Raw genomic sequence first — 15,946 nt, 5'->3', positions numbered from 1 at the left:
ATATAAGGTTAAACTTTGAGGAAAAGGAAGAGAAAAGCGAACAAAAGAAGCTTGCAGGCCAAATTGGGCTGCGTAAAGAGGCTGTAAAAGCTGTCACAAGCCTGATTGATTGGCTCTCACACTGCTGTCTCTAGTGCAAGGCAATAATGTTCTTGCCTGTTCAGTAAGGACTCGATGTGCCACAGGGTTTAGCTTATCAGCTGCAGGGCCAATGTTTGAGATGAGGGCAAAGTGTAATCAATAATTTATACAGAAATCTTGCTTTACTCTTGGATGGTGTTCACTTGGTCGAGTTCTATGTATAAATTAGCATTGCCAGTAGGAATGCAGTCTGCCTACCAGCTAACTGTCTTTGCGAGAAAAAGAAATGGTAGAATTATCTATATTGCTAAGCGTTCATTTAAACAGAAAATATGAATTTTATGAAACCCCAGTGAGCTGATTTTACCTCCTGGTTATCACCATTGGAGAAGACCAGAGAAATGGAAAATGCATCAACTCCTGTGGTCAATGCATAGTGCAGAGAGTGCTTTTTGTAGCAGTTTATTCTGTTCCTGTTGTCCAGACCAAAGGGGAGGCAGTGGAACTACTGAATAGAAAGCAATCAGCTGTGAGTTGTGTGACCCTACTCCACTCTTCCATATCACCATGATGAGTATCCACGAGGTGTGCCCATTTCCAGGCCTTCAAAATGTGTCTTCAAAGTAATCTTTTTGCAAGGTTCCAGCACAGAAAGGGAATCTTTTAAACATTTTCTAAAAATTAAGTAAATAATTTACATGGTAAATGATATCTTACATCAATGAATGCTGTGACTGGTGGACTTGAAACATTACTGAAAACGCTTGCTTTTTGTGACATGCCCATGTTCAGATGTATCAGTGAGACTACACCAGGTTTCCACTCTAAATTATATCAGTTGTTTAAAAGCATCTAAAACGTTGCCCAATTATATTGGTTCCTGAAAGATTTTACACTCAATGAAATGCAGCTAAGCTTGAATATTGAATTAAGCATAAGGAATCTCTTTTGAAAACCAGTGCTTATCACTTACCTGCTTAATAACTTTGTAATGGCCAGAGACAATGTAGTCACTGTCTTCAGGATTTTAGTGAACTGCCCATATGATTTTCATTGGATCCATAACATAATTAGGACTTTGGAGTTCGGAAATTTTAGAGTTATAGGGTTATAAAGCACAAAAACAGATCTTTTGGTCCAACCTATCCACGTCGACTAAGTTTCCCAAAATAAATTAGTCCCACTTGCCTGCATTTAGCCCCGATCCCTCTCAACCTTTCCTCTTCATTTACCTGTCCAAATATCCTTTAAATGTTGTAACTGTACCTGCATCTACCACATCTTCTGGCTGTTTATTCCCCATACGAGCCACCCTCTATGTGAAAAACTCCTCGGGTTCCTTTTCAACCTTTCCCCTCTCTCCTTAAAAATATGCCTCCCAGTTTTGAACTACCCCACCCTATGGAAAATACCTTTGTCATTTACCTCATGTATGCCCCTCCTGATTTTATAAACCTCAATAAGGTCACCCTTCAACCTCCTATGCTGCAGTGAAATATTCAATCCAGCCTCTTCTTATAACTTGAGCCTCCTGGCTCAGAGGTAGGGACATTATAACTGCTCCAAAAGAGACCAGCTCTGTATATTTTATATTTTTTAATATGGATTTGGCAGATGAAAAGTCAAAACAATCATCAGAGGTCAGGAAAGCTGTAAACTATCTGACCAGGTTAGTCTTTGTACTTTGTTGGCCATATTGTTTGTCAAAAATGAGGATCCACAATGTCCAACTGCTTTGCTTTTAATAACAGTACTCTTGAACAGATGGAAAATGTTACTTGCCCTTGAAATTAGCATTTCAAAGAAATGCAGCAACAACTAACTCAAGGGGAATATGGATATTTAAATTACACATTTTACTGAAATCCAGATTATTTTGCGAATGCACCAAAAATAGCACAAGATCTTTGGTCCATAATATGCAAGACCGCAGACCTTCCATTATCTGTGTAGATGGTAAATTCAAATTGAAAACCATGAAAAATGCTACTTATAGATCTGAATCTTGTGGAAGATTTAGCCAGAATTCAGCATTATCTGAATAATTAGCTGAGGGGCTAATGTCAATCAACATGTAAAACTTAGTTTAAGAAATTGCTACACTGGGCACCTCACAAGCAATGTATAGACCTCGTTGAGAAGACTTATGCAGCCTGCAGGAAGTACCCTAAAGCATTTAGCACACAGGAAGTAATGGGAAAGATCTTGCAGCAAGCAGATATATTGAATAGTAGAGCGTTATTGTGGTGTAATGGTATTGTCCCTGACACCCAATCAGGAGGCCCAGGTTCAGGTCCCACGCGCTCCAGAAGTGTAGAATAGTATCTGAACAGGTTGATTAGGAAATATCTACCCTGAGGAACATGATGCTGATCAAGCTTGCTCATCCTACCATTTCCAACCCTCATTTGATGTTCCCTGCTTTGTTACTGCTAAGATCAGGTTTAAGTGACTGGCTGTTATGCAAAAAAAATCCACCCAATTGCATTGTATGAGATAAAGGGTCAATTAACACTATAGTATTGACTTGTACTGCTTATAAACGCGAGGGTGACTGCAGTAAGTAGAGCTGAAGTTTTGAATTGTACATGTGCCCTATGAGGCAGATATGGTGTTGACAGTATAATGCTGACATATATTCAGGCAAGTCAATCTGTAACCAACAAACTGAAGGCTTTTCTGGGAATAGTGCCTTTTCTACTACCCAAGCAAAAGGCGACTTTGCATCAGTGACTGCTGACAAAGACTCTGTTAACTAACCATGCTCCTGAAGAAGTCTATTAGTTGCAGTCCATTAGTCTTGTTTACAGAAAAGCTCTGGTCTCTAAGCACATGATTGAAGCACTTGTAGTTGAATTTTATGCTGAAGATGAAGGTAGAAGGACTGTAGAATGGTAAAGCATTGCTCACTCTATACCTAATATTGACTTTCATTTAAACAAATGCATACAGGAAAAGACACAGCATTTGAATGAATTCTTCTTGGCATTGATGTGCAACCCAGGGCATTGTTGAAAGCAAAATAAAGCATGAACAGTAGCTGTTTTCACTTTAAACTCTTGTTGAAATAGTAAATACAGCTGTTTGGCGACTTTTATCTAAGTCTGTAATTATGACTTAAGAATGTGGATTTAGGGGAGATTAGTGAGCAAAATGTACGTGACAATCTTCTTTCCTTACTATTTTAAAAATGTCCATAACCTTGCAATATGAGCCCTCTCAACTCTATTTATTTATCTGTCATTATGCACACTTCACCTGGGCAAAATCTTCGGTGATAATTAGCAGAAGCAAAAGCATCATATATGCATGTGTTCTGAACATTTTTCACAAATAGTGGGAGAGATTGGACTATTCAAAAGAGGGAAAAGAAGTGGTTGTTTCTCGAAATACACAAATGATGAAATCAGTAGAAAGAAAGTAGTTGAATTTTTATGCTACCTCTCACCATTTCATGATATCTCGTGGCATTATGCAACCAATGAACTATTTTTGAAGTGAAAAAGTTGTAACTTGAGCAACTGCGGCAGGTAATTTGTACACCAGTTTCCACAACATTTAAGTGATAAATAACTAGTTAATCTGCATCTTGCTGAACTTTTGACTTTTTTTCTACTTTGTACCCATGATTTTGTACCTAGCTACCTTTGTACCTAAGATGGTGCTGGGAATGGCAATTTTGTACACTTTTCACTGTACTCATGTATCCCTGTACTTGAGTACACGTGGCAATTCTAATTTGGTTGAGGGTTAAATGTCGGCCAGGGCAATAGGGAAATTCCCCTGCTGGGATTTTTTACATCTACCTGAACAGCCAGACAGGACCTTGCTTTAAAAGTTTCAACGCAGTGAGGTTTGCAAAATAAGTAGCATATAGAAAGTTTTCTGAAATGTAAAAGGCTTTTTTTTTGTGTTTGGTTTTGTAGTATTAAAGATAAATATGATTTAATGTCAGTGGTCAGGAAAGCATTGCATTTTAAAAGAGGTTATTTCTTTGGCTGTGTTAATAAAGAGCTGGTTAAGAGAGTGCTGATTTGGGAAGACAGCAGCTGGGTGCCAAGAGGAATTATGAATGCTTTTTGTTTCATTTGGAACTGATTGAAAAAGAGCCTGGGGTTGGCACAAATTGTACAGCATTTTTAAAAAGACATTAATGGGCTTTCAGGCATGTTGGAATCTATGAACCCTTGTAGCTCTGGAACTATAAACAGTTTAGTGTTCCAGAATTTATTTTCGTGAAACAAGGCTTTCAAAAGAAGTTTTATTTTTAAAATCAACAAATGTCAAAATATTAAGATTGTGGAAGCAATTTGTCCAACTTATTGGTTTTTGTACATTTCCTGTGAAGATGCACAAGGGGAAGGTGTTTAGATAGCTTGTTGTGTTCTGATAAATGACCTAATATCACTTCAAAAAGTCAAATTCACCATAAAATGACTTGCAGGATGTAAGAATCTTAAAATCTAAAGAGCTCTGCATAAAAAATGGTCAGATTGACAAGGTAAGAAATGGTTAAGGAGCATAATTAGAAAATAAGACTTGTTTTTTGACTATTTGTAATGATAATACTTCAATCACAGGATAGACACCTTATTTTAAAAAATGTAAACACTTAAATCTCCTTCCCCTGAATAGTAAACAATCTGTTAAGGCTTGATATGTGGTTATGAATATGTGTGTTTGGAAGACATTTGAAACAGCAGTCCTGAATTTGATTGTGAGGGAGAGAAAGGATTCAGTTGCTGGAGGCTTTGGTTTGATGGATAATGGCACAAAATCTCTTGCAATAAACAGTTGCAATGATCCTATAATTAATGAAGCTGCAGGAAGCAACCATGATAGAGGTGATGAAAGCCCTGCATGTGAGTGTTCATGATAATTGATGTGCAGCCTTGTAGAAGGACAGCAGAAAGGAAAGGCTGTCATAAAGGGCAGTTGTAGCTTTTATATTGCAGTGGGAATAGAGGAGGGGCAGCTTCAGCTATGGTACCAGTTCCTGCTCATCCATGGAGCACAATAAGGCTTATTAATATGGATAGGATATTGATATTTAATTTTGTGTGTGATTTACAGAGAGTGGAAGACCTTGAAGAAAAAGTTTAAAGGTCAGCTCTTGGATTCATCAAAAGGCTTGAAATGAAAGAATACAACTCATGGTGAAAGGCCTTGAACTGTATAATGGGCAAACCAAAACTCTTTTAACAGGTTTCATTCCGGAGTGACATTTAGCACAAGTTTTGAGCAACACAAAAATACCATTGTGCTTTGCTGTTGCGATGTCACTTTTTTTTAAGAAGCACTTTTGTATTTTAACTTTTCTTTAAATTTATAAGGCTCCCTCCCTGAAGCAGTGCATTATACAAATTCTTGTTCCAGAACCCCATGTTTGAGATGTCTGTGTCCATGTCAAGGATGTATCAATTTCTGAACAATGTGTAATTTGAACAACATTTTCTGGTTTCGTTTGCCAAAAGAGGAATCAGTATGTAAAATAAACCAAAATTACAGTCACTCTGTAGACCCTTAATTAGTTTTATTTTTCGTTTGCCCTTTTATGCTGTGTTAAGATCGAATGCATTGGCTAAATTAAGACTGACAATCTGTGACGGGACTGTTTAAATGTATGATTTATAAAGGCCTTCATAACTGTGGACAATGCAGCTGCAACGATCAGATTTGAAGTTCAAATTCTGTTAACCTGTGTGTTTCTCACAAGTCCAGAACTGGAAGTTTTTGATTTAGGATTGTACACCAGGGCAACGGCCATTTGTCTGATTTTGTATTTGTGGGACTTCTCAGTGTGAAACGTGGATGGCCATGTCAATGAACAAAAATACTGTGATTGCTGCACAGAAAATATCAATCATTGCGTATAAAAAGCTTTAGAAAATCTTAAACAGATGTGAAATTCATGTATAAAAGCAAGTTTTCAACATATATTAATTCAGTTTTTAATAATAGAATACAGATTATTCACCACAGATCTCGCTCATCAATCTTATAGGCTTTCCTCAAGCACACTTGTCCTCACCAAGGGTCTGAATTTAACTCAGAATGCTAAGACGCAAACAAATCGTACTTTCTAGTTGTAAGTAATTTGGAGTTGTGATTGTGGGTTTACTTCGGTGAGGCAACCAAGTGATTAGTGTTGATCTTGTAGCAGAAAGGAATAATTTAACTTGATGATGCAATTGCCTCATAGTGTACAGGGATGTGTAGATTGTGTGGGTTATAGCGGGGTGGGTCTGAGTGGGATGCTTTGAGGTTCGGTTTGGACTTGTTGGGCCGAATGTCCTGTTTCCACGCTGTAGGGATTCTATTATCACCACATGCAAAAGTTTCCATACCTTTTTTCCAGTTCTCAATCCCTTGCCACAAAGTAAGTGGCTGCAAATGCGTATGAATTGAGAGAGCGGTAGGGCGCACCAATTTCATTAAAGTCAGACGTTTGTGAGCCACTGAGAGACATCCGTACACTTTAAGCAATGAATAAGCTCGAGTGTAATTTTCATAGCGATGCAATTTTTTTGATTAATACTACACATCAAGCTGCAGAACAAAGGCTGCAAAGATACGACAGTGGTGAAAATCTCGCCGCATTGGAACACACAGTCCCCAGAGGCAAACAGTCTTCCTTCTTTTTGTGTTGGAGTTTTCTTTCAGTGGATACAGTGTTCTCTGCAGCTGAGAACATGTTTCACTTGAACATAACAGATATAGGCGGGGGAAGGGGGGTGCAAGCTGAAAGTTAACAAACGTTGCTTTAGTGGCTGGTGGCAAAGTTTCAGTTGTTCACACAATACAAGCAGAGATGGGTGGATACAGCTTTTGTAACGTAGATATGACCCTCATTGTCCTGAAGGGCTGCAAATAGAGTTCTTTTTTCATACTTTAAAGATAATAGGAAACGTTGATTAACGAAATACTAGCCAAAAGCAAAGTGATAAAGGGTTGAGTTTTTGAGAATTCTTTAAGATTTGAATTTTTTTCACTTGCTGATTTTCCTTGAAACTGAATATTCTGTGGAATGCAATTGACTTAAGATCTTTAGCGAACGTAAATGTTATTCAGTCATGCTGGTGCACAATTTGGTAGCCCCTGATATTGTACTCCATGTCCTTGCATAGATAGAACATAGAACATTACAACACAGTATAGGCCCTTCAGCCCTCGATGTGCGCCGACCTGTGAAACCAATCTGAAGCCCATCTAACCTACATTATTCCATTATCATCTATATGTTTATCCAATGACCATTTAAATGCCCTTAAAGATGGCGAGTCTGGCTGTACATAAGAATTGGAAAGCCTGGCTAAATAAATCTTCCCTCTCTAAAACTCAAAAGTGCTGAGTTTTTAGGAAAGCTGTTTCTTATTGCGAAATCCTGCCTTGATGTACAATGGTAATGGGAACTGCAGATGCTGGAGAATTCCAAGATAATAAAATGTGAGGCTGGATGAACACGGCAGGCCAAGCAGCATCTCAGGAGCACAAAAGCAGACGTTTCGGGCCTAGACCCTTCATCAGAGAGGGGGAGGCGAAAATTCCATCCCCTATTCCCAATTCCTCCGCCTGCACCAAATCTGCTCCCACGATAAGACATTCCACTCCCACACATCCCAGATGTCCAAGTTCTTCAAGGACCGCAACTTTCCCCCCACAGTGATTGAGAACGCCCTTGACCGCGTCTCCCGTATTTCCCGCAACACATCCCTCACACCCCGCCCCTGCCACAACCGCCCAAAGAGGATCCCCCTCGTTCTCACACACCACCCTACCAACCTCCGGATACAACGCATCATCCTCTGACACTTCCGCCATTTACAATCCGAGACCACTCCCTCCGTGACTCCCTTGTTCGCTCCACACTGCCCTCCAACCCCACCACACCCGGCACCTTCCCCTGCAACCGCAGGAAATGCTACACTTGCCCCCACACCTCCTCCCTCACCCCCATCCCAGGCCCCAAGATGACATTCCACATTAAGCAGAGGTTCACCTGCACATCTGCCAATGTGGTATACTGCATCCACTGTACCCGGTGTGGCCTCCTCTACATTGGGGAAACCAAGCGGAGGCTTGGAGACCGCTTTGCAGAACACCTCTGCTCAGTTCGCAACAAACAACTGCACCTCCCAGTCGCAAACCATTTCCACTCCCCCTCCCATTCTTTAGACGACATGTCCATCATGGGCCTCCTGCAGTGCCACAATGATGCCACCCGAAGGTTGCAGGAACAGCAACTCATATTCCGCCTGGGAACCCTGCAGCCTAATGGTATCAATGTGGACTTCACCAGTTTCAAAATCTCCCCTTCCCCAACTGCATCCCTAAACCAGCCCAGTTCACCCCCTCCCCCCATTGCACCACACAACCAGCCCAGCTCTTCCCCCCCACCCACTGCATCCCAAAACCAGTCCAACCTGTCTCTGCCTCCCTAACCGGTTCTTCCTCTCACCTATCCCTTCCTCCCACCCCAAGCCGCACCCCCATCTACCTACTAACCTCATCCCACCTCCTTGACCTGTCCGTCTTCCCTGGACTGACCTATCCCCTCCCTACCTCCCCACCTATACTCTCTCCACCTATCTTCTTTACTCTCCATCTTCGGTCCGCCTCCCCCTCTCTCCCTATTTATTCCAGTTCCCTCTCCCCATCCCCCTTTCTGATGAAGGGTCTAGGCCCGAAACGTCAGCTTTTGTGCTCCTGAGATGCTGCATGGCCTGCTGTGTTTATCCAGCCTCACATTTTATTATCTTGATGTACAATGTATGCCTTTCACTGTAAGAACTGCAAATTTTCCAATAAAATGCACTCTTTTCCTGAATGTCAATAAGGGCCCAATTCTTAAGGTTTAAGTGACAGAAACTTCTGTCATTGGATATGTTTTTATCAAAGCACAAACTCGCTTTACAGTTTTCAAAGTCCAAAAACAGTGACAGTAAATGTAATTCTATTCTAAACCTTTGTGTGTGTTCCCACTGGAAGTAAAATATTGACTGTGTCAGCTTATTTTCAAAAATTCGCCTCCCATTTTTGGTATATGAGCAGATGTAGTTGTGAGCCGATCAGTAATGATCTAGTAGCGTCCATCCATCCTTTCACAAAAGACAAATGACAGAGTCAGCCCTACAATTTATAGCATGATGTGTACCAGAGCATAAAGTGTTTCATTTTATTTCTCCTTGTGCTGTTGCCCTCCACTATACTGCAACACATTATTTGTTCAGATAAGCTTTGTCCTCAGCATTACAAGGGGTTACTAATCACCACTTTGTACTCAAGATAGTTTGACGCTGAGCAATAATTGACATTTCTCTGACCTAAAGGTTCAGAACTGTGAAGCACAATTATATTTAAGAGTGTTGTACTTTTGTAAGGAACTCCTGCAGTTCTGAAAGAACCATTAGTCATACAAGACATAAGGCATCCACATGTACCAATCGTAACCTTTCACAATCTCTAGCTAGCTGTACGGGACTCATTTTCCACTTGAACATTTGGCCAGGTATGCTTCATACTAGATGTGTTCTGCCCAGACAATTATTTAATACCTAAGTGCATAATAGCAATATCTACAATGTTGTCAGCACACTTACATGGCACGTTGGTAGCAATATGAAATAATAGAAAATTACACTAAAGATATTTACGCTATGGTCTAGTTTTTTCTGCGATATTTTAAATTTGTCAAATGAAATTGCTCCTGCTAGTACCTTCTGTTTATACAGACCTGTAATCTCCAATAATTCATCTTTAGTCTGGTTGATACAAAATCCAGGCCCCTGAAATCCATGGCAATTCTACAGTACTGTATTTTAACAAGAATGGCCAGAAACCAGGCACTGTCCTGGGGACAATGGCCCAAGCCTAGCAATGACGTTTTCTTTATGTCCTGTTAAGAGTAGATTTGACAGGGTGGTGATTCCTGACTTCTGTATTTCCTATCCCCAAACTGCATTGAAGGTTGGCAGCAAGGAAATGCAGCTAAAGATGTGCACAGCGCAGACAAAGTGAAATTCCTTCCAAGAAGTTTCCAGCCACTTGTCTTGCAGTTAGAGTATCGTACCTGCACCTTTACATGCTCTGAAAGATATTACAGCTGCATTTATGAGACAACCCTAAAGTATATTCAAATTAGACTGCATTTGCTGATTCCCTTTATTAATTCCCCTTGCCTCATCATCGCCATGACATTGCCAGCACAGTGCTCTCTCCTGCTTCCTTCGCCTCTCCCTCCTGCTCAATACTTTCTGCATCAACACCCCCAAACCCCAACTCCCTCCCAGTTGCCCTTCCCTCGACGCTTCGCTTCCTGAAAAATGCATGTGTCAGGAAGTATGTAGCGAGTGGATGGTGGGTAGCGAGGAGCAGGGGCTCAAGAATGGTATTAGTAGTGGGATCAACCACATGGTTGCCAGTGGTCAGAACTGATGCTGTGTTCCTGTTCCTGTTGGTTACAACAATTACAATGCTCAGATTAATATTTGCAAAACTCTGTACAGCCTTATTCTTTTCACAGGTAAGACAGTTCCCTGGACCCCTGGGATTCTGTCAGTATTGGTGACAAATTCAGATGTCTGCATCTTCTGAAGCAGGTTTACTTTAACATGTAGGAAATATGTTGCTCATTTGTTGAAATTCTTCAGTCATTATACAGGCCACCAGACTAAATGTAGGAGACATTGCTCCTTAGAAATAGCCTTTTGCTGTACATTGTTCCACCATCAGAAAACAACAAAAAATTAGGATCCTACACTCTTTTAATTCCCTAGCTTTTACACAGCATTTACCTGAAAATATTGAGCATGTCCACCCAAAACCAGTTTACATTTAGAGACTTAGTCCTCTGTATTGTTCATCCAGTGCACAGAACCTGCAGCCAAAACACTTGTTTCTCGAAGTAACTTTGATGTCAGTGAAATTCGTGCTTTGTTTCCACACATGAAAACACTGTAAATTCTCCTCACCTTGTGCAGTCTGTCTATGAAGAAAAACATGTTTTTTTTTGTAGTCAGTTCTTTTTTGTCCTTTTGAAAGCTGAACAGGCTTGGCAGTCTGCATTTTTCCATAAAGCTTTATTTGTCTCGACATTATCTAAATACTGAAAGGCACTTACAGTTGTTTGGTCTGTGAGCTACGAAAGGATTCTTTACTGCACTCCACTGCTAAATTTGTCATAGTGAACAGATTGAAAGTGTTGAGTGGAGCTCTGACAGGGCCTCAGTGTACGGTGCTCATGGCTGTAATTTAACAGTGTAATTTTTTATGAGTCCTGTGGTTAAAAAGGCATGGCGGCATGCGGGATGCTTCAGTAACCTAGCAGTTAAAAAGAGAAGGTCAGAGGCTGTTTACGTGAGGATATTTGGAATTCCAGAGCTGGCACAGCTCCTCCAACAATAAGCTACAGGCCTGCTGGTTTCTGTGGAAAATCTTCGATTTGGAAAAGGTGCTGGTTTGTGGAGTGTTGCTTTATCGTTAGCTGCATCTATGTGAGGAAAGGTTAATTTGATGCATGAGTTTTGGCAGCAAACTCCAGTGAATCAATCCGTTTTTTTTGCTTTCATTGGTCGATTGAACTATCAGCCATTATATTCATGTTTGACGTGATTCCAAAAGTGACAGGGCAGCTTTTAAAAGTCAGAGATGAGCATTGTCAGTTTTCGGAAGGAAAAATATTTCTTTGCAGGTTCTCATTTGAGTTTGACTCTGAAACCCTGGAAACAGTATTGTTTAGATTATGGTGCTGCAAAGCTGAGGAGGAGCCAATCAGCTTGCAGCACTCGCAACAGGAGCAAGCCAATGAAGTGGCACCTTTGGTTTGGCAACATGAAACCCTGAAGGGAAATGCTTAAACAAAGGCTTTCACTGCAGACAAATGTTAAGTGTCTTCAGTGGTCTTTCGTCTTTCACAATTTTATTGCAGCAGCTCTGAAAGGACTTCCTTGTCCCTTTCTCTTCAAAATTCTAAAGCTTTTTTTTGGGGGGGGGGGGGCAGGGATTTTAATGATACATTTGTATTCTGTTTTTTTTCATCCCCCCCCCAACTCTGTTGCCACAGCTGCACTGCTGCAGTCAGTTGTGACTGGAACTAGTAATCCCTGGGATGGGTCCAGGGAGAGAGACAAAACAAAAACCCTCTGGCGATACAAATGCATTAGTGTTGTAAATATTGTTGACATGTTCAAGAATTTAATGCAGCTGAGAGTTCTGCGATACCATAGCTAGTATTGAGAAATGGGGGGAGAAAAAAAGGCCAGGCAGTTTGAGAATGTCCTTGTTTCGCAGAATTTTCCAGATGGGAGTTCTTTTTTATTTGGGGAGGGAGAGTTGTAGACAAGCCGACTACAGTCACATTATTGTTTTGCTGTAGGACAGGGTATCGTAGACCTGTTTTCTCACCGAGTTAAATGTGCTAGAATCACATGGAGATAAGAATAATGGTATGTTTAGGCTCTCCCCCAACAGTAGCATTTTGTCAGTTCTTTGGGGAATTAAATTGCAGGATTATTCTGTTTACAGGCCCTTGGAGACCGAGCTGGGGAAGGCTGTTTCTTTCTATGTGACTGCAGTGTAAGATAGATGTTTTGTGGTTTTATTCAGTACAATTAAACTCTTGATAACTGAAGGTTATAAAGGTATAGTTTATACCTTTATAAAGGTAAAGTCTAGTTTTGACGTCAGCTCCTAACAAAATACAGACTTTTAAGATAAAATTTAAACTATCTGTTTGTAATTGAATCTGAAAAGAAAGGTAAAACCTTACAGTAAGAGTGAAATATGAATTAGTTTATATTTCCATACTATATGAGCAGAAATGTGTTGTGAATGCTGAGATTTTTTAAAAATGTATCCTGTACATGTGCAGATAAGGAAAAAAGCTGATAAATCATTTGGCCCTTGACATTTTTCCCATTTGGTTTTGAAGAGCTTCATCTTTCTACATTTGCTTATGAGAGGAGAAACCCACAGAGTTGTGAGAAATAAATCATATGAAATGATGATGTGTAGTTCTAATTGAGTAGATAAATAAAAACCCACAGCCAATGTTACTACTTGATGACGATTGTATTATACACCACAATTAAAAATGGCAGGAGGAGGATATGGGATTTATGTAAATTTAAGCACCAGCAAACCAACATTGCATGTCGTTTAGGCAATGAAGGAAGTCTAATTCATAGAAAAATAATTCCAGTCATGGACCTTATGTTGGGTGCCATTTAATTACTCTCCCAGAATTCTGTGTAATAGTGCTCACAGCATTCAATATTAAATTCATAATTTGATCCGAGATTGAATTTGCATTGAACAATGGATAGTTGCAATTTGTGCAGAAGACAATTTTAAATCATTTTGCAACTGAGTTATTTGCATTGATTTTGTTTGAGAAGAAAAATAACGTTTTTTTCTGGCAAACATACATGTGGTGAAGGAAGGAAATACAAATGAAATCTTTGGGGAGGTGTCTGATTGACTGTACATCTTTCTGTTGGGGAAAGTTTATGTCGTTCATAACCCCTTTTTCTCCAAATGCTGCCCACTCCACCTCTTTATTCACCCAGCACCAAAAGGCAAAAGTTCACAGATTGCTTATGGTCAGCTTAGACAGCTTTTTAGTTCTGCAGAATGACTCAGTGTGTGCTGGCAGCTTGCCAAGCAAAAGCAATTACGTGTAATAACAGCAAAAATTAAGAGGTGAGTGTTGCCGTTTTACAGCAGGACGTGGCAAGAACCATTTCCTTCTGTCAGCCATATCTCGATTACACACTTAAAAAAAACAATTTCCTGTCGGTCTTGACTTGAGGTCAGCAAAGCCAGAAAGAGGAAGAATGCAAAACCACAACCATAGAAAACAAATGTGTCTTAAGTGCATGACTGATAAAGGTAAAACGGACTTCCATTATAAAGATGTTGGATTTTTTTTTGAAAAGCTTTTCATTTTCTCATCTCCTGCAGGTGTTCTAGTGGTAAATGTGACCTGGCGAAATAAAACATATGTCGGGACACTTCTGGACTGCACTAAACATGACTGGGCACCCCCACGGTAAGCCTGCTTTCAAAGCATTTGAAATCCTAATGCAAATCGAGATAATTGGAAAAGGATTTTAGACTTCTACGTGACACAGCCTGAAATTGCCCCAACTTTGAAGAGTTTTGTCAGTGTTAATGCAGTTATTTTAATCAACCTGTTTGGGAATGAACCTGGGCCTTCTGCCCCAATTAGTTCTCATTTACGAAATGAAATAAAGACGTGTCCCTTGCTCCTAGTTGGGTTGTAACTTATAAAGCATGACACCAAGCATGTGAAGGCATCATGGTCGTGGGCCAAAAGGTTCAAGTCCAACGTCTGCTGGAAGTGTCTCACAACATTTCCGAACAGATTCATTAAAAATTCGTACCGAGCATGTATTCTGGAGATAAAAGAGACCATTCAACCCGTCTAGCTTATTCTTACATGGAAAACTGTTGTTAGAAGTTGAATAAGCAGTTTGTGAAAAATAGGGCATTGGTGGCTCATCTTTCAATAAAATTATGTAAATGAATACAAGAACACAGATTTCATCTTGTCTTTCATATATAAAAACACAGGAGTGATTCCAATTAATGTCTCTCACTTGAATACAATTAACACCCAATTGGTATTCAGTTAACACCTGAAACCACCCTATCACTGCTTTAATGGCTTTTTAAGTGATTCCCAGGGTTTAACCTTACTGCCCAACTCAGGAGATCTTTGGACTGAGAAATGCTTCCAGATATCAATTTTGAGCTTGCATTTTCTTCATTTGTGCTTTTGTCTCCCTGCTCTGCAGTTTTGATTTTTTTTTTACTTTCAGTTGTGTTCAGGGCTTACCTTTTTCATCAGCTTAGAAATTTAAATAGCCTTGTGTGTTTCAATTGAAGGTTGAATTCATGCTTTTCTAAGTTTTCCACATGCTTTGTCCTTTGGAACTGGCTTTGTGATTCCTCAATTAATGACAAATATTCAGGGTACAGTCTGACCATGATAATGTAAAATTTAGCAGGACAGTCTCAATCATATCTTTACCAGTTTTGGATATATAGCTAAACGTTCTTAGGGGGAGGTGATGGCCTAGTGGTATTATCACTGGACTGTTAATTCAGAGACCCAGGTAATGTTCTGGGAACCTAGGTTCAAATCCCATTGCAACAGATGGTGGAATTTTAATTCAGCTGAAAAAAAACAGAATTAAGAGTCTTATGATGAGAATGGAAAAACCTATCTGGTTCACTAGTGGGCAGCACACTGGCTCAGTGGTTAGCACTGCAGCCTGATTAGCACCAGGGACCCGGGTTCAATTCCAGCCTTGGGCAACTGTCTGTGCAAACTCTGCACATTCTCCTGTGTCTGTGCGGGTTTCCTCCGGGTGCTCCGGTTTCCTCCCATAGTCCAAAGATGTGCAGGTTAGGTGGATTGGCCATGCTAAATTCCCTGCAGTGTTCAAGGGTGTGTGGGTTATATGGGGGTGGGTCTGGGTGGGATGCTCCAAAGGGCAGCGTGGACTTTTTGGGCCAAAGGGCCTGTTTCCACACTGTAGGGAATCTAATCTAATCTAATCTAATCTAATCTAATGTCCTTTAGGGAAGGAAACTGCCATCCTTACCTGGCCTGCCCTATATGTGACTCCAGACCCACAGCAATGTGATTGATTTTTAACTACCCTCTGGGTAATTAGGGATGGGCAGTAAATGCAGACCTGACCAGTGACATTCTCTTCCCCTGAATGAATAAAAAAATGTTCTATTTGTATTGTTATTTGTCTACAATTAATCCAAGGTTCAGTCTCTTCCTAAGCTCCATTAATTCAGCATGTATAGCTATCAGTTACATAGCAATAAT

At 40.2% G+C, this 15,946-nt stretch overlaps 1 protein-coding gene across 10 annotated transcripts in view; it reads left to right on the top strand.

The window, feature by feature from the left end:
• The window catches only part of znf608 (zinc finger protein 608), an 89,388-nt gene that overhangs the window by 58,564 nt on the left and 14,878 nt on the right, over window positions 1-15,946 (top strand). For all 10 annotated transcript variants that reach the window (XM_048527238.2, XM_048527234.2, XM_048527237.2 and 7 more), the window contains one exon: window positions 14,041-14,128. In XM_048527238.2, the coding sequence (XP_048383195.1) occupies window positions 14,041-14,128 (88 nt within the window). The remainder of the gene's footprint in view (window positions 1-14,040; window positions 14,129-15,946) is intronic.

Source organism: Stegostoma tigrinum, chromosome 3 (genome assembly GCF_030684315.1).
Source record: "Stegostoma tigrinum isolate sSteTig4 chromosome 3, sSteTig4.hap1, whole genome shotgun sequence".
In the NCBI taxonomy this organism is placed as follows: Eukaryota; Metazoa; Chordata; class Chondrichthyes; order Orectolobiformes; family Stegostomatidae; genus Stegostoma; species Stegostoma tigrinum.
This window is presented reverse-complemented; position numbering and strand designations above follow the sequence as displayed.